The following is a 25251-nucleotide window of genomic DNA, read 5'->3' as shown; positions in this document are numbered from 1 at the left end:
AAAGAAAGAAAGAAAAAAAGAAAATGCTACACTTGAAACCAAACACCTGACACCTCAAATCTAGACAGATTATAGACATCATTACACGTCTATAATTAATTAGTTATCAAGGCTCGGCAGTGTATACGGGGAAGAAAGAGACGCCGTGAGGAAAGCTGGCCTCGCAGGGGTGTTGGAAGGAAGCGAGGCGAGACCCAATAGTAGAATACGAGGCTGGGAATGGCACAAGGTTCGCCCTGTCCCTTGCCCAGAAAGAGGAGAAATGTCAAAGTTAAGCCTCCTACCACCGACGATGTGTGGGTGACTGAGAGCTTCTTGTTGGGTGAGTCACCTACTAACTAATATATGCATGCTGGGAGGAAGGATTCGGGGGTGCTTGTGAGAGGGAAGAAAAAAGAAAAAAAGATGGTACTGAACAACAGAGCTTTACAAATTCAAGAAAGGCGAGTGACTCCTACCTTCGCCTTACATTGAAAGGAAATTACAGCGTGAGTTTGAATCTTTAAATGAACGAATACACAAGTAATTTACTATACAAATAAATTATCCAAATACGAATATGGGACTAAATACATATAATAAAAAATAAAGCAAGCAAGCAAGCTGTAAGAAGCCACGTAAGAATCCCTGTGCGAAACACATTTCCATCTATAATCTTCATCCATGAATTTGTCTGACCTTCTTAATTAGTCGTGAATGAAATTGTATATATAGTACAGTAAAATGAAGTAAATCTTTAAAGTTATGTTGCCCATGCATGTATGGTAACTGACGTGTGTGCGTGTGTGTGTGTAGTTCTTGTTTTCCGAACATTCCACAAGACCATGACTCGATCTGATACTACCCAGTGTGAGACATACCTAGTATCGATTTCTTTAACTGAGGATTTTATTACCTACCAAATGTAAATGGAGAGTAGAATGCTTGGTCTTACGTAGGCAGAAAATAACGTCACCTGGTAGTTACTGGTTCTTTGCGCAAGTGTCACGTAAAATATATCAATCCCGATGTTACAGGTATCTATACCATTCTAGTGACAAAATATGATACACTTTTTAATATTATTCCACTCCTTTGCATACATACATGCATCATACGCACAAATTGTAACTTATACCGTAATACAGTACATCCATCATACATAATTACACACACACACACACACACACACACTGTGTAGATAGACTTAGTTTTTATAGTCATATCATAGTGACGATTCTTTTTATATGCATATTCTCACAAGCAAACTAAGACCTGTAGCGCACACCCGGCAACTTTACGTATTGTATTGGTTATTAGTATTGGAAGGGCGGTGTTTTCTCACTCAGGCCCGACTAATGTCAGGGGAAATCTAATGTATCTAATCAATAGTGACTGCCATTGTCTTGGTGTGTCCACGTACGTACCTCCAGGGGGATGTCATTGGTTAATGCTCAAGATGGCCTCAGTCACTGTGCTAGTCTTTGGTTATCTGTTCACGGTCATTAAGGGCAGGAATTCATGTCAGGAGTATGCAATGAACTACTACCAGGCAAGTTTCTCCATAGTCTGGCTATGAAAAAGGTAGTCTCATAACATGTTTGGTTTAGGATTACTCAGAAAAAAATAAATAAATAAATAAAATAAATAAAATACATACATACATACATAATAAAATATAATAAAAATGTAGCAGCCTAACACACACACACACACACCTGGAGGTAATGGCACACCTAAACCTACTAAGATTATCTAGAGGTCATTCATGTCAACTTTCATGCATTTCATTAAAGTTTAGTGCTGACTTGTGTTGGTGCGCCGGCCTTAGGATGTGGCCAGGACAGTGGAACTCTTCAATAAGAAATTAATTAGTAAAATGCAAAAGTTGACAGAACAAGCTATCAAATAAATATTGAAAATTAATAAATGCTATACAAAAAAAATATTTGAATTAATAACTTAACTCATACAGCATCACAAAAAATAATAATGATTGAGGACCTCCCACGATTATTGTACATGTGATTCCATAACCACAGTAATGCAGTTAGCATGACATACACTGCTGACAAAGAGGCAGGGATTTTTTTCAGATAAGTAAAGTAGTTCATGTCAATCAGTGGCATTGCAAGGATGAATTCTGAAAATGCGTAAAGTATATTAGTGATACTTGTTCATGACTTTCGTAGTTTTCCTTAGAGGAAACCTGAAAGTTAATTTTGACATCTGTGTAAATCACAGCAGGTAATAATGAATTACAATATATACCATACCGTAAGGAGAAGTAAAAAAAACACAAATGTATATAAAATATACATAATCTTTCTGATATTTAAATAAATGTTGTTTGCAGAGATGCTGCAGAAATTCATCAATTACATTTCTGATTCTTGTGAAAGATCTCTGGCATGAAGGACTTCACTATATGCTTCATTACCTCTCAATCACAATTAATGGATATTCTTCAGGTACACAACTTAAATTGACGAAATCAATCTAACTTTTCTTTCTGGTGTACAAGTAGACTATATATACTATCCAAGGATCAATGTAGATAAATACTCACAACCCATATTTACAAAATAATTGTTCCTTTCCCTTAAGGTTTAGAAGTAGACAGTATATACACTCTTACATTTACCATCTGTATGCATAATGCAATCAATGACTTGTTACATTAAGTTCAAACCATACCAAGTGTATCCTTCACTAGTACATAAGAATGATACAGTTATGTCACTGAAGATCATCTGAGCATCTCTTGTGTTCTCGTGAAGAACACACACTCACACACTAACACAAAACATTTCTTTATGACATGGAAGTCACATACTTGCTAAAAGATTAAGTATAAAATAAGTGGCTAATAAAAGAGGAATTCTATAATGGAGACTGGAAAGACACATCTGATTTCAGAATGACGACATCCTGACTTCAGGCAAACAAGCATCTCTGGTACCTAAGACTAATGCATGGTAAGCTCCTTCAGAGCACAAAGTAATAATAACAAAATCTGATATACATGTATGTACAATGAGCACTTGGGTCTCATTTCTAACATGTTAAAAATATAATATAAGCATTTCAACATGAAATCAATTTGCTTAATTTGGAGTCTTGATCTTGGCCATCACTGTTTCATGATGCTGATCACAGATAACCCTCTTCATGGGTGAAGTTGGCTTGTTATATAAATAAATATATTTTTAATAACAAAATTTGATTTATGCATATCAACCCTCACTTCCATAAACTGCAAAGAACTATAACATTTCAGTGATATAATACTCACTAGTGCCACTCCTTACATTAGAATGATACGTGCAAGTGAATGAACAGAATGGATGTGGAAGGGAAGAGGCAGGGTGGAGGGAGAGTGTTGATCCAACAAGTAAGCTACTGATCATGGGGCATAGTGCCAGCTGGGTGGTGATAGTCTGGTCCATGCACCTCTGGAGTGTATGTAAGAAGTACCACCATCACCCACAGATGCAGAAGGCACATATATACAATCACAAACACCCTGGCTATAGGATAACGTCTTAAAAACACTCCCAATCTCACGGAAAATTTGTCTAAGGTGGAATATGCACGCTTCACGTGTCGAGTCATTCCTCTGTCAAAAGGAGATTCCACAAGAAAACTTGGCACTCGATTCCTGACTGGAAGAGAAAAAGAGAAAAGTTAATTTATTATGCATTTAAAAAACACTTGGTATGTTATTTAAGAATACTGAAAGGAACCTTCACTTCTGCAACACTTCATTATTTTCATTAACAGGTTGATAATAGCACCAATCATAAAAACAATCTATTATACAAAGTATGATTCATCACCAATATGTTGATCTCTCATCATGGTCATACACCTAAGGTTACAAATGCTGTTTCCATGTCATAAGCACTACACAAGCAATCCACTCACCATCATCTTGACGGAAGAGTGTTGGAGGGTCTCGATTCAACATCTTCTGGGATTCATCGTACTGTTGCTGTTGAAAGTACAGTTGATTATTCAATTAACAGGCCACACAATGCAGAAAACTAAAAGACACTGTATCTGTAACAATTCAGAAAAGTTTCCAAAATATATCAGCCTAAAATCATGTATCCTTCTGCCTACAACTTTACCTGTTTCAATAGAAAACTATCAACACACCTTAAAAATTAAACTGGCTTACTCTCTTGGTTCCCCTCCTATTCTTTTTTTTTTTGAAGAGTGGCACTGTAAGCTTTTATTTATTTTTGTGCCCTTGGCTAATTTCTCTGACATGTCAAAAGAAAATATCTGGTAAAGAGCAGATTATTTTGAATTTATGATCTTTTGCTAAAAGTTTATGATAAAAATCCCAGAAAACAAGTCACCTGCAGCCGCTCCATCTGTATGATGAGGGAATGCTTCTCAGTACTTAGAGTCTCAATGTTAGTCTGCTTGTGTATGAGTGACTCAGTAAGATCATGGACTCTCTGCTCTAGCTCACCCACGCTGCTGGAGGAACTCTGCTTGTGAGCAACCTGTGGAGGACACAAACATCAGCTGGTCAAATCCTCCAAAGAACAAGAGTAGCAACACTATTATTATTTTATACAATGTAAAGTGAGAGTTCACAAGGTTTTTCGGTTACAACCCTAAATGCCTGACCTGACCCTGAGTGTGTGTACAAGTACTGTTAATTGCCACTCTTTTTGATATGTCACACTTATTTATTACTTATTTTTGTTTCTGAGACTGTCCAGCCACCCTCAGCAACATTCCTGTGATCCTAAAGGACAATTTCTGGCAAAATGTTACTAACAGCAGTGGCAGGAACTAATGTAAAGTAGCCGGATTATGTTCACATGTGGGTTACCGATGCTGCGGAACCCACAAAGGCAGTGTGGCATGAGCGAAACAACAACAAGCATGGATCTCAACCACATAAGATTACAGTATGCAGCTCTTGTTTTTTTTTTTTTTTTTTTTTTTTTTTTTTATGTAGGAGGGACACTGGCCAAGGGCAACAAGTCCAATAAAAAAATGCCCACTGAAATGCCAGTCCCATAAAAGGGTCCAAAGTGGTAGTAAAAAATTGAAGGATAAGTGCCTTGAAACCTCCCTATTGAAGGAATTCATGTCATAGGAAGATGGAAATACAGAAGCAGGCAAGGAGTTCCAGAGTTTACCAGAGAAAGGGATGAATGACTGAGAATACTGGTTAACTCTTGCGTTAGAGAGGTGGACAGAATAGGGGTGAGAAAAAGAAGAAAGTCTTGTGCAGTGATGCCGTGGGAGGAGGGGAGGCATGCAGTTAGCAAGATCAGAAGAGAAGTTAGCATGAAAATAGCGGTAGAAGACAGCTAGAGATGCAACACTGCGGCATTGAGAGAGAGGCTGAAGACAGTCAGTTAGAGGAGAGTTGTTGCTGCTTTCACCCTCATTAATGAATATATGAAAAAGCCACCACAGTCCAGGAATTTTCCTTAGCTCATGAGAAGGAAGGAGTGTTTACTATAGATTGGTGAGGGAGCTGAGCTTAGAGGATCCCCAGACCAACCTAGCTTAACATCTTGTATGGTTGGGCTTTGTATGCCCTGGATCTCCTCAAGGGCATATAACTAATAACTAGTATTCTGTGTAGATGATTAAAATGATTATTTATTTATCTGCTTCATGCCTGTGAGATTTCTCGGATCCCACAGATGTGGCTGATCTTGCACCATTTTGAAGAATGCCTCTAAGACATTCCTCAACCAATTTTCAGCAGCTATCTTTTTGTTGGGGAAGCAGGATCCCTGGGTGAGACTGAGGGCTGAGAGAAGTTCATGTGGCTGCAGTAAAAAACACAAGTGACTTATTTGGCTTCATATCACTCTCTTAAATTGGTTGCCTTAGCAGTACCTGTTTTCTTGGCATGGGAGGATGACCTCATTCCTGTGTCAAAAAACCAACACACAGGTGGCTGTGAAACCTGGGTAGAGGACATCATCTTGGTGTCTGCCATTGACAATTCCAATGACATTTTGCTGGAATTTGCCTAGAGTGAACTGGCTAACCAATGATGTAAGGAAAGGCTCACTAAGCCCAAGTAAGATTCTGTTCCTATCTTTCTTAAACTAGTGAGATGTATAACATTAGCACCATGAAATGACACTGTATATGAGAGTTCTTTGTATTGTATACTACTTTGTGGTAACTGCCCAATCCCATGCACAGTTACCCAAATAATTATGTTGCAGAGGTAAATGTTCACGTTTATAAAAAAAATAAATAAATAAATAAGTAAATAAATAATAAAATAAAATAAAAATAAATAAATAAATAAATAATAAAAATAAATGAATAAATAAATAAATAAATAAAATATGAAGAACTGAACACATTTATATTAAGAGTTCCACAAAGACCTAAAAGAGCTGGAATGTGACAAGTGGAAGAATATGCCTGATATTGCTTTTTGTGTCTGAAGCACTGCGTACAATATCAACTACTAAGGGCAGTTATATATATATATATATATATATATATATATATATATATATATATATATATATATATATATATATATATATATATATATATATATATATATATATAAAATGTTCATCTTACTAATTTTATATCTTCTCCAAAAACATATTCATTTACACTTCTCAGCATATCTCCCTCACATTTTGTATTGAGTTATCCCACTGCAGCAACAGCATCTACCCTAATTTTGCATATTCTCATCATATAAATCCCATACATTCTCCATTTTCTTTACATTTAAGGATTTGATGTTTTTTGCACATTCTGCCTTTTGTTTTCACTGTTAAAGATTTGCATTTTCAAGATGTATAATCTAACCTGTTTTCTGAGTCTGTCAATTTCTGTGTCACGCTCTTGTAGTCGGGATGAGAAGCTCACTTTTTGTCTGGTGAGTTCTTCATGGGCACAACGCAGTTCCTGCATAAGAAAGATTATACAAGTGACAGAAATAAAAAAAATACACCTAGTTTAAGTGCACATATAAAATGGACTTTAGAAAATCATCAGGCTACAATATTTTGTATCATATCATAGGAAGGTGGAAATACAGAAGCAGGCAGGGAGTTCCAGAGTTTACCAGAGAAAGGGATGAATGATTGGGAATACTGGTTAACTCTTGCATTAGAGAGGTGGACAGAATAGGGGTGAAAGAAAGAAGAAAGTCTTGTACAGCAAGGCTGCAAGAGGAGGGGAGGCATGCAGTTAACAAGATCAATAGAGCAGTTAGCATGAAAATAGTGGTAGAAGCTAGCTAGAGATGCAACATTGCAGTGATGAGAGTAAGGCTGAAGACAGTCAGTTAAAGGAGAGGAGTTGACGAGACAAAAAGCTTTTGATTCCACCCTGCTTAGAAGAGCAGTATAAGTGGAACACCCCCAGACATGTGAAGCAAATTCCATACATGGACAGATAAGGCCCCTGTAAAGAGTTAGCAGCTGAGGGGGTGAGAAAAACTGGCGGAGAAGTCTCAAAATGCCTAACTTCATAGAAGCTGTTTTAGCTAGAGATAAGATGTGAAGTTTCCAATTCAGATTATATGTAAAGGACAGACTGAGGATGTTCAGTGTAGAAAAGGGGGACAGTTGAGTGTCATCGAAGAAGAGGGGACAGTTGTCTGGAAGGTTGTGTTGAGTTGATAGATGGAGGAATTGAGTTTTTGAGGCACTGAACAATACCAAGTTTGCTCTGCCCCAATCAGAAATTTCAGAAAGATCAGAAGTCAGGCATTCTGTGGCTTCCCTGCATGAAAAGTTTACTTCCTGAAGGGTTGGACGTCCATGAAAAGACGTGGAAAAGTGCAGGGTGGTATCATCAGCATAGGAGTGGATAGAACAAGAAGTTTGGTTTAGAAGATCATTGATGAATAAGAAGAGAGTAGGTGACAGGACAGAACCCAGAGGAACACCACTGTTAATAGATTTAGGAGACAAACAGTGACCGTCTACCACAGCAGCAATAGAATGGTCAGAAAGGAAACCTGAAATGAAGTTACAGAGAAGGATAGAAGCAGTAGGAGGGTAGTTTGGAAATAAAACCTTTGTGCCAGACTCTATCAAAAGCTTTTGATATATCCAAGGCAACAGCAAAAGTTTCACCAAAATCTCTAAAAGAGGATGACCAAGACTCAGTAAGGAAACCCAAAAGATCACCAGTAGAACGGCTGTGACGGAACTGTGAAGTGATAGATGTTTAAGAATCTTCCTGTTGAGGATAGATTCAAAGACTTTAGATAGGCAGAAAATTAAAGCAATAGGACAGTAGTTTGAGGGATTAGAATGGTCACCCTTTTTAGGAACATGCTGAATGTAGGCAAACTTCAAGCAAGAAGGAAAGGTAGATGTTGAAAGAGTTGAAAGAGTTTGACTAGGCAAGGTGCAAGCATGGAGGCACAGTTTCGGACAACAATAGGAGGGACTCCATCAGGTCCATAAGCTTTCCGAGGGTTTAGGCCAGCAAGGGCATGGAAAACATCACTACAAAGAATCTTAATAGGTAGCTTGAAGTAGTCAGAGGGTGGAGGAGAGGAACAAGCCCTGAATCATCCAAGGTAAAGTTTTTAGCAAAGGTTTGAGCAAAGAGTTCATCTTTAGAGATAGATGTGATAGCAGTGGTGACATCTTGCTGAAATAAAGGAGGGAAAGAAGAAGAAGCAAAGTTATTGGAGATATTTTTGGCTAGATGCCAGAAGTCATGAGGGGAGTTAGATCTTGAAAGATTTTGACACTTTCTATTAATGAAGGAGTTTTTGGCTAGTTGGAGAATAGACTTGACATGGTTCTGGGCAGAAATATAAAGTGCATGAGATTCTGATGATGGAAGGCTTAAGTACCTTTTGTGGGCCACCTCTCTATCATGTATGGCATGAGAACAAGCTGTGTTAAACTAAGGTTTGCAAGGTTTAGGTCAAGTAAAAGAGAGAGGAATGTATGCCTCCATGCCAGATACTATCATCTCTGTTATGTGCTTGGCACACAAAGACAGGTCTGACACGGAAGCAGTAGTCATTCCAAGGAATATCAGCAAAATATTACAGTAAAAATTACAATAATGCTACTTCAGATCATCAAAGAAACAACAATTCCCAACTGGAAGGCTCACCTCCTGAATCTGTCTGAGTTCTGCCTCCATGTCACCCCTCCTTCTACGTTCCTGAGTAACTGTCTCCTCTAGGTTTGCAGCATTGTGGGCTGCCAAGGCTGCCTGATCTTGGGCTGCTGCTTCTGCCTCAGACACTTCAAGCATCAGCTGCTGCATCCGTACTCCTGTTCCCTCCAGTTCCTCCCTCAGCAAGTCTCGCTCAGCCCTGGAAACACAAACTCAGTTGTTTAGGTCTGATGGCTCTAAATAAATTAGTGAGAAGGGGAAGATGGTCTTTCTATTTATGAATTTGTATTCTTGATCCTGGTCTCTTTATTTTATGAATTTATATTTAGCAGTATTACACAGGACTATACTTATACAATAAACAATCATCAGTGATGTATTTCTCCATTACTTTATCTGCTCTAGTTCAGCCATATGAAGATCAGAACTGGAGGAGCCAGCTTCACCCCCACCCCCTCGGTCCTCTTTCAAGGAGGCAATCAGCTTCTCTTTACTCTGCAGGATCCGGCTGGCTTTGGCCTTGTACTCTGTCAGCTCTTCTCGGCAGGAAGACAACTCTCCACGCAAAGAATTTATCTGGTAATGATAACACCAGTTACCTAACTTTCAGGCAAGTCTCAGTTGCAAAAGGCATGCTATAAAAATTAAGAAATACTAAGAGCTCTTCCCAAATTATTTTAATCTCCCAATACAAAATAAGAAAATGATGTGGGTGTTGATATTTGTATGTATGTATGTATGTATGTATGTATTTATTTATTTATTTATTTTTTTATTTATTTATTTATTTTTTTTTTATGTAGGAGGGACACCAGCCAATGGCAACAAAAAGGCCCACTGAAATGCTGGTCTCCGAATAGGGTTCAAAGTGGTAGTAAAAAATTGAAGGATAAATGGCTCAAAACCTCCCTCTTGAAGGAGTTCAAGTCAAAGGAAGATGGAAATACTGAAGAAGGCAGGGAGTTCCAGAGTTTACCAAAGAAAGGGATGAATGACTGAGAATACTGGTTAACTTTTGCATTAGAGAGGTGGACAGAATAGGGGTGAGAGAAAGAAGAAAGTCTTATGCAGCAAGGCCACAGGAGGAGGGAAGGCATGTAGTTAGCAAGATCAGAAGAGCAGTTAGCATTAAAATAGCAGTAGAAGATAGCAAGAGATGTAACATTGCTGAAAGAGACTAAAGACAGTCAGTTGGAGGACCTGATGAGAGGAAAAGCTTTTGATTCCACCCTGTCTAGAAGAGCGGCATGAGTGGAACCCCCCCCCCAGACATGTGAAGCATGCTCCATACATGGACAGATAAGGCCCCTGTAAAGAGTTAGCAGCTGGAAGGATGAGAAAAAACTGGCAGAGACATCTTAGAACACCTAACTTCATAGAAGCTGTTTTAGCTAGAGATGAGATGTGAAGTTTCCAGTTTAGATTATAAGTAAAGGACAGACCAAAGATGTTCAGTGTAGAAGAGTGGGACAGTTAAGTGTCATTGAAGAAGAGGGGATAGTTGTCTGGAAGGTTGTGTTGAGTTGATAGATAGAGGAATTGAGTTTTTGAGGCATTGAACAATACCAAGTTTGCTCTGCCCCAATCAGAAATTTTTGAGAGATCAGAAGTCAGGCGTTCTGTGGCTTCCCTGCATGAAATGTTTACTTCCTAAAGGGTTGGACATCAAAAAAAAAAAAAAAAAAAAATGGTTGTCAATATTTGTATGTATAAGTGAGATGAATGGTTTAAGATAGTGGATAAAGCAGAAGAGACCAAAATGTCACAGTTATGTGTGATACATGCCTAAGTAAAAAGTAAGAGGAAGAAAAATTAAGTGTGTATCCTTTCAGCTATCCTTGATTATCTGTCAGTCTATCTGTATACAAAACTGACATTCCAACAAAGGGGAGCACCTTGTATCAGTGCCTTCCTTTGTCAGGATGTTGGCCTGGTATACAGACAGATCAGCAAGGCTGGCTGAAAGAGGAGAGCAGAAGAGGGTATACCTACCACCAAGAAGACTGAGATGTAGGAAGTGGAGAGTAAATTCAAACAAAAGGTGCATGAAAATATAAATAGGCAAATTCAAAATTCTTAGGATCAGTAATCAGGATAAATCAAGAAATAATGGGTTCAAGCTTGGAAAATTTAAGTTCAAGAAAGAGATAGGAAAGAACTGGTTCTCAAATATAGTGGTAGATGAATGGAATGTACTCAATAATCAGGTTATGAGCTTTAAAAGATGAGACAGATTTGTGGATGGAAATGATAGGTGGAAACAGGTAGACATATTTTATAGAGGGACTGTCATGTGTAGGCCTGATGCCTTCTTGCAGCTTCCCTTATTTTCTTATGTTTTTATGTTCTTAAGAGTGGATTACAATAACCTCTTATGACTTTGGAAACAGAGAAATGGTGAGGGGATTTTTAGGAATTACTGATGAATTACTGAGATATTATTAGTGACTCCCACTTTTATGTGTAATTCTTATGACAATGAAAACTAAAATATTAAAAGAAGCTTGTCAGCCTCAAACATACCTGCTGGGAGATCTGGTGATTCCTGTGCCTCTCCTCTTCCAACTTGCGCTGACCCTCAGAGAGCGCCATGGCCATGCTCTGCCGCTCCTCCTCCAAGTGGCTGATTCTACCAAAAAATAAAACACCATGCATGATTAGGTGCCACATCAATCACCATCACCATCTTAAGGATAGAACTTTCTTCAACACAGAACTCTTTCACCTACAACATGCAGGATAATTATGTTGAAAAAGTTAAGATTTAGTGAACTATTCCTTGGTTAAATTGTCACACTATGGGAAGATGACAGCAGCCACACCTAAGTCCGTTCAGTGAAGGCTCATGTCAAAGAAGATCAACAATAACCTCTGATTACTGACTGGTTAAATAACAATTCACTATCATCATCACTAATAAAACCAGGGCTACTTCCTATTCACAGGAAACAAATGGTTCCAGTGCTGCTCATACAGAAAATCCTGCATTTTAGAAGAAAACAGCACTCTTAGAGCTCCAAAATACAATATGTTAAGCTGCTCTAAGAACTCCACATTATAGTATGTTAAATTGACTGTGAGCTTCTACAGTTGTACTTGAGGTTCACTAACAATCACCACTCACAACAGTTTCCATGAAGGGGATTGATATTTCCATGGTTCTCCATCTTAGGTTCAGAGAATAGCATATGCAAAGAATGCCTACTATACAACTCTTTATACATGACTGGAAACCTATGATGCCTGTAGGAGCCTCAGATCAACAAATTTCACTATGATAGAAACAGCTAATGACTAGAAAATTCAGTTAAAATGAGAGTTGAAAAATTTTATTTAAAGCACTGAGTGAATCTGCTTACCAGTGCTACACAACACACCTTTTAGAGAGTTCCATGTGGGTTGCACTGTGCTGCTGCCGCTCCTGGTCCAGCACAGCCTGGGCCTCCCCTAGACGGTCCTGTAGGGTCTGTAAGGCATGGCTATGCAGGCCACTGCTCTCACTTGCACCCTCAATTAATCTGAGGAGATAAAGTTTGTCCCTTCTGTAGCACATACATGCACACACACATTCCCTACAACCATCTTATCCACTCTAAAGTTCTTCCTTTAATGCACACTTCCAAACTCCTTTACTGGCTGTCTCAACCATTCCTCTGAATCAACTACTAAAGCAGTATCATCTGCAAACAGCAGTCAATTCAAATTCTGCTGTCTAACATTAGCATTCATTACCCAAACCTCTATCTAGCAGTCTTATATCTGCCTCCCTCACATCTACGTAGGTATAAGTAAAAATCATAAAGTGGTAATCTACAATTATTACCTTTTATTTTCAGCTTGCAATTCCACCAGAGCAGCATCCCTACTTTGTGTTTTGTCATCTGCCTCCTGCAGGCGCACTCTTAACACTGCCAACTGACTGTCTTTAGCCCGTAATGATTCCTGCAATTCATTATTAAAACTTCATATGACGTGTAAATCAGTTATCACCCACAACATTCCTCAAAGATGCTCAGACAATCTTGGGATTTATTGTAAGTGGTAACATTATGGAACATTCAATATCTTCTTTGAGTTTCTTGACAAGACAGTAAAACACCTCACCTGAAGATCCATTTCTCTCTGTTGAAGGTCTCGCATGAGTCGGTCACTAGTGGACTGTTGACTTAGCATACCTGACACTTGATTCCTCAACTGCTGGGCCTCTGTGAGAAAAAGTTAAGTCAATCGCCAGGTGTACAGTTTGACATGAGTGCGAGTGATGTCATTTACAACAAATGAAGTGAAGAATGGATGGTGGAGGAGAAATGTCCATTTGAAATCCCTAAGATCATCAAAAGAAGCCCCTGGAAAACAAAGCCTTGTATATTTATTTATAGAAAAATAGATTCGTGGCATAGTACACTAACATATCAAAAAATTGATTGAACTGAAAGAATAAAAAGATGAATTTTTATGTTGAAAACAAAATGAATGTTAGTTTTCATAATGTATATGGAAACTGTGTGATTGTTCCACTCACCTCTTTCTGAGTCCTTTGCTCTCTTCAGCACCTGACTCATCTCCTGGTTGAGGCTGGCCACTTCCTTCCTCAACAAGCTGCTCTCGGTGTCCCTTGATCCCGCCACAGCACCATTACTACTGTCAAAACACCACGTGATAAAGACTCACCTTAATGCTTATCACTGGTCATTTCTCAGTCTTTTTTAACAAATGGTGATTTTAGAGAGCACTTCATAACTCAACTTGTTTCAATAAATAATTCATGAAATGAGTAAAATAATCTACCTTCAAGCTTACAGTGCAAAACTGAATTTAAATGAACAGGATAGGCTTGGATTTATTTGTTGCATGAGGAATACACTCTTCTCTCATTTCAAATAACACTTCTTTCATGATGATGATGATGATGATGATGATTATTAGAGTGCAAGAGTACTCTCTCTTCTCTATGAGGGGGCATGGAACTGAGAGAGTGGTGTGAAAGAGTGTGAATGTGAAAGTTGTGTGCCTTGCCTTGGCTATTCCCCTTTTCAGGTAGACATGTATAATATACACATCTTAGTTTGCTAAGGGGTTTAGTATAGTCTTGTGCATTGTTGTTTCAGAAGTGTTACAAAGATAAGGTTTACCAACAGTAAATATTCCTTCACATAAATATAAGATAAGTGTGTTTATATATTCTTTTTGTATTACATGTATATTTTATTTGTGGCTACATGTCTTGTTTTTGTGCATATGTTATACACATAAATAATTATATCAGTCACCACAAGGTGATGTTGACAAGCTTCCTCACAGACATTCTAGGTTTTACATGGTGAGGCTGCCTACTGCCAGTGGGTCACGTGCCAGCCACTGTGTTCTCAGTGCTGGGGTGTGTCAGGTGCGCCAGTGTTTGGAGGCACTGGGGTACCACTGTATGGCAAGTATGGTGGCCTTTACATCAGAATTTCTGTTCAGGTCATATATGTAGTGTCTCTGTGAAGTGTATGTATTTAGTCAAGTTGTTAATTTAAGTTTTGGTGACCAAACCCTGCCACATTATATACAATGATTCAGTGCGAACTTGTTTTATGTGGCACCAAGATGTAAGAAAGAGTTTTGCTTTTTTGTGTAATTATTTTAATCTTTGAAAAATGTGTACCTGTCATATCTCATGTTAAGTGTCATTTAGGTCTTGTGTAAAGTGATATCTAGGAAGATTGTCTCTACAGGCTGAATATAAAGCAATAAATACACTGTATGGCTCTTGGTGTCTTGCCTGTCTACTGCTCACCTTACAATGTTGTAAGGTGAGCAGTATATATATATATATATATATATATATATATATATATATATATATATATATATATATATATATATATATATATATATATATATATATATATATATATATATATATATATATATATATATATATGTGTGTGTGTGTGTGTGTGTGTGTGTGTGTGTGTGTGTGTGTGTGTGTGTGTGTGTGTGTGTGTGTGTGTGTGTGTGTGTGTGTGTGTGTGTGTGTGTGTGTGTGTGTGTGTGTGTGTGTGTGTGTGTGTGTGTGTGTGTAATAATAATAATAATAATAATAATAATAATAATAATAATAATAATAATAATAATAATAATAATAATAATAATAATAATAATAATAAACAGTTTATTATCAAGGCAGTTTACAAACTGAAAATGAACAGAGGGGGTGGGGAAATACTTAACATTAATCCTAAAGCTAAGTCTAATCTAGAAACGAAATACTATTTAATGATGGCTTGCACCATGGTGGGTATCGCACTGAGTCTGTACCGGTCCGTATGCGACGCCTTTAAGGGCGTTATCTGGTGCATGTGTGTGTGTGTTATTAGTATTATACTACCATTACCACCACCACTACTACTACTACTACTACTACTACTACTACTACTACTACTATTACTACTACTACTACTACTACTACTACTACTACTACTAATAATAATAATAATAAAATTTATAGCAATACAGTATGAGTTTCCAGACCCTCGCTAGTTGTGGTGTGTCCCCTCACCTGGTGCTGCCATCAGTGCTGGGTGGAGCAGAGATGTTGATGTCTGAGGGAGGGTCCACCGTGATGTAAGCGTCAGTGTTGGCTGACCCACAACTCCCACTCTCTGCCATCACACAATACAATTAACACTCAGTAGTGGTAACACTCGACCTACTTTTGACAAAATTGTTTTGATTCTAAGGATCTAAGCTGATCTTTGGAGTTCTTGTATGATAAGTATCTGAGAATAGATAGTACTCTAGAGAATATGGGACACAAGAGACAGATAAATAAATATAGAAATGAATAAGGAGAAATGTGCAAGGTGACCAGTACCAACCAGGGGCATATTTAGGACCTTAAAACATTGGGAGCTTAGCCCATTCCAAAATGCTGGCTGGTTGAAGGTGAAAGAAGCACAGACTTTTTAGGGTAATTCTGAGAGTAATTCTCTGATATACATGTGGGCCAATTTATATGTTACTGTATTTAGCAGTAAGTGTGTCATAATAAAACTTTCAAGGTCATTCTCAAATTGTAGTAAAGCATAAGGACATTTAAAAACTTAAGAATGACTGGAGCAATTCAACTTATAAATAATATCAGTATCACAATATCACAGTCAGTACAGGCTAGCTATACACACACACACACACACACACACACACACACACACACACACACACACACACACACACACACACACACACACACACACACACACACTCTAACTAACTGACTAACTAGTCAAGACTCAGTAGTTACCTTTGAATGGCACACTGGATAATCAAAAGTGGCACTGATTATTTATTTATTTTTTTTTTCAGTAGGAAGTTTAAGGAATTTACTTTGTAAATAATATCAATATCAATGATAACCACAGCTTACGTCTGATGAAAAATAACTATTTGCACTCCAGCAGCAATGGAAGAATCAATTAATCTTTTTGCTTTACTCACCTAAAAAACAGAAAGGAGAAAAAACTTTCAGCCTTTAACCTTATAATAGTATATATTGTTAATCCCGCTGTCACAGGTAATCATATCATGACAGTATAAATAATGTAGCCTGTCAGGATTCATCTCATACAGTCCACTACTCTACTACTACACTTTATGAAATTAGATGCTGGTTTTTACTCCTGCCATGTTATCAATTCCTGCAGGCTGCAGGTTTATTTTATACAGGGTTAAAATTTTTAAGGTTCTTTTACTGTAATGCTTTAAAACTTTTAAGATTCTTTTACTGTAATGTTTTTAACTTATTTTCATATCAACGAAGTTTGATCTTGAGTAACTGTCATGTACCTAATGCCCACAGGTTTTTATCTACAGCAAACTATCAAATTTGCCAAATAATAACTGGAACCTATGGAAATTTAAAAAATCACAGTCCACTTTGAAATGCTGAATGCTGAAGCAATGCTGTGCACATTTCCCATCATTACAGTATATAAAACTACCATTTTTTTTAAGGGGTTAGTGTGGCTTGAGTGACAAAAACGTTTGAGAACCACTCAGCTAGACTATGGCTATTTGCTGGCTGGCTAAAGAGCCCTCTGCTGCACTAACCTGAGCTAACAGATAGTGCAATGGCAGCAGCAGTCTCCTGTCCTGACTCATCTGAAGTTACAATAACAACAAGAGGAAGTATTTCCTCCTCTGCCTCCTTTTGCCTTCCAGGCTGCACCTCACTGCCCTGGTCCTCTTTCTTTTTGAGAAAGCTTCTTATATCCATACCCTCAGCCATAGCCTCCTGCCTGCTACTACCAATCAACAAGCTGTCTCGCTCACTTGTGTGTGTGGGCTGGGATAGACTCCTTGGCTGGCATCACTGTCTGACCAAGGATTCTACACAAGTTATATGTCCCTTGTGTCTGACTGATGACCAACTGGCAAGTGGCTGTGAATAGGTGACAGGAATGTGAACTGGACAGGATCAAACCATATGATCTCAGTATGAGATCTATCAAGTCTAATTTCTAGTACTACCAGCTGGGGTTATTCTGAAGAATAAATAAATAAAAAAATAAAAATAAAATCTTTGAGATCTGGGGCTATTCATACAACATTCGGGGCTATAGTCTTGAATGCCTTGGCCTAACTCTGCCACTGGTACCAACCATTGTCATTGTTGGCTGAGCCAGGAGTCTCTCGTCCACTGAGGGCCACAAGGGACGAGGCGGAGGACATGGACGAGTGGCGGGAGTGACCCAGGCTGCTGAAGGTGGAGGTTGTCATGGTGGTGGAGGAAACCAACTGAAAGGGAGGTCAGGACACCTTAACACAAAGAATGCACCACAATGAAACCATGAAGAAAAGAGTGATGAATACAGTTTACATCCAAAGAGATGCCAAAATCATGGATGTTGTCAGCTAAAGCTTTGAACAAACACATGTTTCTGAGTTAGGGCACATAATCTGCCATTACATAGACATCTTGTGACCCAACATATAAGTAAAACTATTATTATAATTACAGAAAAGCTTGTCTAGAAAAATAATATGAAAAATTAATAAACATGCAAACATCTGGTGTCTGTATAAGCTACAAGCATTAACATTCATTACTAGGATGGGCAGCCACTGTGGTGTAAGCAGTGCCAAATTGTGGAAATATAACAAATATTGTCTATGGTGAGTCTGCCATTTACAGTAAGTACAGGTGATGGAGGAGAGTATTTCAGTAAGCATGCTTGTTACATCATAGTAAGGGGTGGTGGCAGCCTCACCGAGTCTGAGGGCAGTGTGCTGCTTGGTAGCTGGTCTGCTTCCTGCTGAGAGGGGCTGTTCAAGTAATCCATCAGCCCCTCTTCTTTGGCAGTGTCCCTCTTTTTTGTGGGAATCTTTTTGGTCTTTGGTGAGAACTGAGTCTTGACTGCAGAGGTGCTCATTCCATAACTGCTCAGGTTATTTGGGACACTTGAGGAGCTGTGAAGGGATGATGACCTGACCCATCAAAATGTGAATAATGTTAGTGTTAACCATGCACAAGTACTACTTAATTCAGGTGGTTGGTTATATTAATATCCACTATTTTACTGAAAATGAGCCTTCTATTTAAACTAAAATTGAAAACAAACTCCAACTGATGTTTCTTACTGATTTATCCTAATTTTTTAATTACAAACTCATTCCTGAATAATCATGATAATAGGAGCATAAGGTACATCTATTATCCTGATAATTATCAACTCTCAAACCTGCTTGAAACAAATCAAAGATCACCATCAGGTACCTAGCAAAGCACTGGTAAAATAGATCTACACCTCTCAGATTACATGTATAAGACTATGTAATAACACTGGGATGTGAGATCCTGAAATACTTTTCACTGATTACATTGTAACTGTGTCAATGTCTTGCTATAACAGTAATAAACACCCATAGCTGCAGGCTGCAGCTATGGCTGAAATAAATCAAGTATGGTTATCAGAGAGAAAAATTTCTAGTATTACAGAAACAAACATAAAATCAGGGTATTAGTGGAGACACATAAAATATATTATGAAAATAATAAGTGCATGAAAAGAGAACTAGCAGACTACGTAAGACTTGACATATATTTTAATGGCGATCAAGAGACAATGACAATGACAGGAAATGATAAAATAATCTAAGGAATAATCAGGAAAACATTTGTTGTAACTGTGCATAATCTAATATTCTGATACAGGAGTTCAGTGAATATCATATACGTGTTGTGGTTTTGTAAAGAAAGCAGCATCAACATAAGACTACACTACAGCCTATGCCACATTTATAGAGCTTCACATAACTTAAAATGACCACAACCTTAGCTACCCTTGTATACTATTAACATCTCACATGCCAGTTACCTCATACACAACTTTGCACGATAGTATTATGAGATGTACTTGATATGCCATCTCTCTCTCTCTCTCTCTCTCTCACTGACTCCCCAATCTCTTTATCTTCGTCCCTTATCTTTTATCTTAGTCCCTGTTGGGGGGAGGGGAAGGAATAGTTCTGTGTAATGTAATAACTTCCTTTCGGAAATGTTCTTGGTGTTGAAATTCATGTTCATCTTGCTATAACACCACTAATATAATGCCTTACGGGCTGTACTTGGCCAAACCTCATGCCAGCCACTAGCCTGGCTGTGCCTGTGGTGTGGGCTGTCTTGCTTCATTCACTGGTGGGGCGATGCAAGGATTTTTCTTTTATGCTCAAATAATACTATTGTAGAAAGCAAGTCTGTTGATTGTTTGCAATAAATGTCATTAATCCTGAAGGCACAGCAATACATATAATGACCACAAATCAGCAGAGTTTGCTGCTTCCAGTGAATACCAAGCAAGCAGTGACACAAGACTAAAGCATGCATCATGTAAATGGTGCTGTGCTGGTGAACAATGATGCACATTTACCATTTCTTTGCTCAACATGTTTGCATAAATGCATATCAAACTGCTGGTTTGATAAACAGCACAACAATGAAAACCTATAAGTTTAACCAGCATATTGAGGGATTGGTCTCCATACAAGAATGAGTTATATGGGCATCTTGTGTTTCCTCTCCTGTCTTCTAATTACTTAAAGCGATTACCTCAAGTATTTATTTACCATACATTTTTTGTATCTTTGATGGTAATTCTTTTCTAGACTTTCCATCAAGGAATGACAACAATGACAAGTCTTCTATCCATTTTGAAGCAAGGTAGCCTACAACTCTGCTATCCTCCATGACCTAAAGCAATTAGTGCAACACCCTACTCGTATTCCTGACCGTCTTGGAGATACGCCCAACATTCTTGACCTTTTCCTAACCTCTAATCCTTCTGCTTATGCTATCACCCTTTCTTCTCCGTTGGGCTCCTCCAATCACAATCTCATATCTTTATCTTGTCCTATCACTCCAATCCCTCCTCAGGATCCCCCTAAGTGAAGGTGCCTCTTCGCTCAAACCTTTGCTAAAAACTCTACCTTGGACGATTCTGGGCTTGTTCCTTCCTCTCCTCCATCCTCTGACTACTTCATGCCACGTATTAAAATTCTTCGCAATGATGTTTTCCATGCCCTCGCTGGCCTAAACCCTCGGAAGGCTTATGGACTGACAGGGTCCCTCCTATTGTTCTCCGAAACTGTGCCTCTGTGCTTGCACCTTGCCTAGTCAAACTCTTTCAGCTCTGTCTGTCAACATCTACCTTTCCTTCTTGCTGGAAGTTTGCCTACATTCAACCTGTTCCTAAAAAGGGTGACCGTTCTAATCCCTCAAACTACCGTCCTATTGCTTTAATTTCCTGCCTATCTAAAGTTTTTTAATCTATCCTCAACAGGAAGATTCTTAAACATCTATCACTTCACAACCTTCTATCTGATCGCCAGTATGGGTTCCGTCAAGGCCGCTCTACTGGTGATCTGGCTTTCCTTACTGAGTCTTGGTCATCCTCTTTTAGAGATTTTGGTGAAACTTTTGCTGTTGCCTTGGACATATCATAGGCTTTGGATAGAGTCTGGCACAAAGCTTTGATTTCCAAACTACCCTCCTATGGCTTCTATCCTTCTCTCTGTAACTTCATCTCAAGTTTCCTTTCTGACTATTGTATTGCTGCTGTGGTAGACAGTCACTGTTCTTCTCCTAAATCTATTAACAGTGGTGTTCCTCAGGGTTCTGTCCTGTCACCCACTCTCTTCTTATTATTCATTAATGATCTAAACCAAACTTCTTGTCCTATCCACTCCTACGCTGATGATACCACCTTGCACTTTTCCACGTCTTTTCATAGACGTCCAACCCTTCAGGAGGTAAACATTTCACGCAGGGAAGCCACAGAACGCTTGACTTCTGATCTTTCTAAAATTTCTGATTGGGGCAGAACAAACTTGGTATTGTTCAATGCCTCAAAAAACTCAATTCCTCCATCTATCAACTCGACACAACCTTCTAGACAACTATCCCCTCTTCTTCAATGACACTCAACTGTCCTCCTCTTCTACACTGAACATCCTCGGTCTGTCCTTTACTTATAATCTGAACTGGAAACTTCACATCTCATCTCTAGCTAAAACAGCTTCTATCAAGTTAGGCTTTCTGAGACGTCTCCGCCAGTTTTTCTCATCCCCCCAGCTGCTAACTCTGTACAGGGCCTTATCCGTCCATGTATGGAGTATGCTTCACATGTCTAGGGGGGTTCCACTCATACTGCTCTTCTAGACAGGGTGGAATCAAAAGCTTTTCGTCTCATCAACTCCTCTCCTCTAACTGATTGTCTTCAGCCTCTCTCTCACCACCGCAATGCTGCATCTCTAGCTGTCTTCTACCACTATTTTCATGCTAACTGCTCTTCTGATCTTGCTAACTGCATGCCTCCCCCTTCTCCCGTGGCCTCGCTGCACAAGATTTTCTTCTTTCTCTCACCCCTATTCTGTCCACCTCTCTAATGCAAGAGTTAACCAGTATTCTCAATCATTCATCCCTTTCTCTGGTAAACTCTGGAACTCCCTGCCTGCTTCTTTATTTCCACCTTCCTATGACTTGAACTCCTTCAAGAGGGAGGTTTCAAGACACTTATTCATCATTTTTTGACTACTGCTTTGACCCTTTTATGGGACTGGCATTTCAGTGGGCATTTTTTTTTAATTGGATTTTTGTTGTCCTTGGCCAGTGTCCTTCCTACATAAAAAAAAAAGAATAAAAATAAAATAAAAAAATAAAATAAAATAAACTACCAAAATCACCAACTCAATATTTTCTCTTCACTCGCCTCCTGGCAGTAAACTCATGATTTGATTGTCTGGTTGTGTTTTTGTTTGTCATTGGTCATTATCTACATACCATTTCGCAGTTCTTAATAAGGGACCAGACAAGACAGCACATTATCAAACCAACTAAGAGCATATAGCTACAGTACATCAAGAAGTATCAAGAATGGCAATTTTAAAATGTGCATCTCCAGAGAATTCTAGGATCATATACTGAGTTCTGTATTAAAACAGTCTGCTTCTTCTTCTTTGCCTTAATAATCCCTAGTGGAGTCAGCTGCTCTTATACATGGTCACCAAAATCTTCTGCCTTCTGTAAAACAGCCAGTGACCACTGGCAACTCAGCCCATTGCGAATGCCCCAATTCATTCTCCATATGCAAATCACTCACATATTCTCACTTTGATCTATCCAACCATTCTTTACCTTTAACACCTATGAAGTAGACTTGTGCATAAAGACACAAACACAGCCTATGAAGTTCAACCCGCAAATAGTACCATTACCTTTCCTGCTTGGTGGTATAAGAGGTAGTGCTGGCTGCATCATATATGGTAGGAGTCTTGGTACTAGCAGAGTTCCTTCTCTCGCTGGTTCGGGTTAGGACAGTGGCTGCTTCAGAGTCTAGCTTATTCAGAAGATCCTCAGCACGTCCAGCAAGGTCTGTTATCCAGGACATCACAGCTCACTCTTGTCCTAAAATGGCAATGAAATCAAAAGTCATGCATTTCATACCTATGAACATTCATATCTACACAGGTTTTCATAATTATGTTCAAATAGGAATAGAAAATATTAACATAAGATTGTACTGGAAGATTGTTGTTAACCCCTTTGCACATTACAAACACTGAAACTCATGACACTGATTTGAAGTCACAGGAATTAGTTAGTCTAACAGATATGTCCTATGAATGCACAGCTGAAGACACAGTACAGTTCCGAGAGACAACTAGTTTCATCCTTCTTTAATCAACCCTAAGCTCAATTGGCAGAACTCTTTACAGGAGTTTCAAAGGGTGAACTGCCACAGTTAGGTTTGGTTATGTGCAATTCAATTTAGTTTTGAAAAACTGTTCACTGTTACATGGCTAACAGAGTGATCTGTGGCAGTTGGCATAACTTTAACATGTCCAGACATCAACTCATTACATTGAATAAAACTATTTTTCTTTTAAGTCCATACACACTTTGCCTTACTATGTTACTTGTTTCCCTGAGAAAGAGAGAGAGAGAGAGAGAGAGAGAGAGAGAGAGAGAGAGAGAGAGAGAGAGAGAGAGAGAGAGAGAGAGAGAGAGAGAGAGAGAGACTTTTCATAGCGGAGTAGGGTCTAAAAGAGAAGAGTGGGTTTGGAGGAAAATATCATATTACTTCAAACACATCAAAATATATCAAGAAAACATTTTACAAAATAACTGAGAGTAAGATCCACAAATCTTTAACTATTGCAGTTATCTGGGAAAGATTTGTGTCAATGAAATTGTTTTTGATCAAGCACGTCACCTGTTGGCTGTATACTATTACCTAGTCGTAGACCATCAACGAGCAATGCAATTATTCCACACGAATGGAAAAACTGTCTAATGCAAACACATCGTTACACTGAGCACAAGGAGCATGAAGCGCCTTTACTACCTACGTAGTAAAGGCAGCTCTACGTGGCATACTACGTGTATGTATACACTACCCCCACTGTCCCCTGGCATTACACGCTTCTACTCGCTACTCCGGCCCCTCATAACAGCTCCATCATCCAGTCTCCAGTGCACACCTCAGTAACAAAGACGTGGATCTACTGCTGCCTCTCAGTAGCCTCAAAATGTTGGTGGAAGGGTTTGTTTTGCCAGCAGTCCTTTGACGTGTCGCGTTCGCCGCCATCCGCTCAAGTCGGATTCACAGAATTACTGAGAACAATTTCCTTGACTTGATATGACAGATTTATTGATGTGTATATGTATAAACACACACACACACACACACACACACACACGCACGCATATATATATATATATATATATATATATATATATATATATATATATATATATATATATATATATATATATATATATATATATATATATATATATATATATATATATATATATATATATAACCCATAGTTAGCATCACACTCATAATTATTATAAGTAATATGTTTGTTTTGTTTATTTTGTTTATATTAATACAAGCGCCATCATCATCATCATCATCACCACCACCACCATCATCATCATCATCATAATAATAGTAATAATAATAATAATAATAATAATAATAATAATAATAATAATAATAATAATAATAATAATAATTCAGGGAGAGAGGGACCTTGGAAACATTCAACAAACACGCCTAATTCCATCCCTCCTAGTACCCATATGATTGAAAAATAAATGAATAATAATAAATAAAATAAAAAAAATAAATAAAAAAAATAAATAAGCTTAATTCCAACCCATCATACTGAAAGAGAAGCGGAAATATTTAAGCTTAGATCTGGCCTCTGCAACTCTGGTCTTTGGTCTGAGTGCTGCTGAGAAAATCTCCTTCAAATGATGCATCAAAAATGTCTCAGAGATCTTAGTGATAGTCCACTCTCTTCACTCAAAATATTATGATTTGCAGGATCTTTAAATGGTGAAATTTGTGTAAAATTCTCCTTACACTCAGACTCTGTTCTTTTTGAGTTTCCTTAGTCTCCTGTTGGAGGTCCTGAGATGAAGCAATGGTTGCAGCCTCTGATGTGTTCTGTGCTCTCTTGGCTCTGCTGGATGGCCGTCTTACTTTGGGATGCAGTTCGGCTCAGACCTGAAATAAAAAGGAAATGTTTGTGCCACTACTTGAAGGGCGGGCTTCATATTCTCCTTTAGTCAGATTTTGTTACCTTCAAGTGTGTTTTTAAAAT

The 25251-nt window shown here is 38.4% G+C and overlaps 1 protein-coding gene across 6 annotated transcripts; it reads right to left on the bottom strand.

Annotated features, from left to right (window-relative positions):
- Positions 1-409: 409 nt before the first annotated feature.
- On the bottom strand, positions 410-25154 carry LOC135107358 (golgin subfamily A member 5-like). Of its 6 annotated transcripts, none has more exons than XM_064017098.1 (16): positions 25011-25154; positions 22849-23038; positions 18348-18564; positions 17739-17874; positions 15638-15740; positions 13616-13734; positions 13198-13298; positions 12917-13035; positions 12471-12611; positions 11617-11722; positions 9485-9669; positions 9088-9292; positions 6808-6906; positions 4347-4496; positions 3907-3973; positions 410-3644 (listed from the first exon to the last, which is right to left on the bottom strand). In XM_064017098.1, the coding sequence occupies exons 2-16, from the start codon at positions 23019-23021 to the stop codon at positions 3379-3381; spliced, it is 2187 nt and encodes a 728-aa protein (XP_063873168.1). In that variant the 5' UTR covers positions 23022-23038; positions 25011-25154; the 3' UTR covers positions 410-3378. The 6 variants fall into 6 exon arrangements, with proteins under 6 accessions (XP_063873168.1, XP_063873166.1, XP_063873169.1 ...); XM_064017096.1 differs by lacking the exon at positions 25011-25154 and adding an exon at positions 24115-24253; XM_064017099.1 differs by lacking the exon at positions 25011-25154 and adding an exon at positions 24115-24253 and having other exon boundaries at positions 13616-13731.
- Between the last annotated feature and the right edge of the window lie 97 nt (positions 25155-25251).

Source organism: Scylla paramamosain, chromosome 15 (assembly GCF_035594125.1).
Source record: "Scylla paramamosain isolate STU-SP2022 chromosome 15, ASM3559412v1, whole genome shotgun sequence".
Lineage (NCBI taxonomy): Eukaryota > Metazoa > Arthropoda > Malacostraca > Decapoda > Portunidae > Scylla > Scylla paramamosain.
This window is presented reverse-complemented; position numbering and strand designations above follow the sequence as displayed.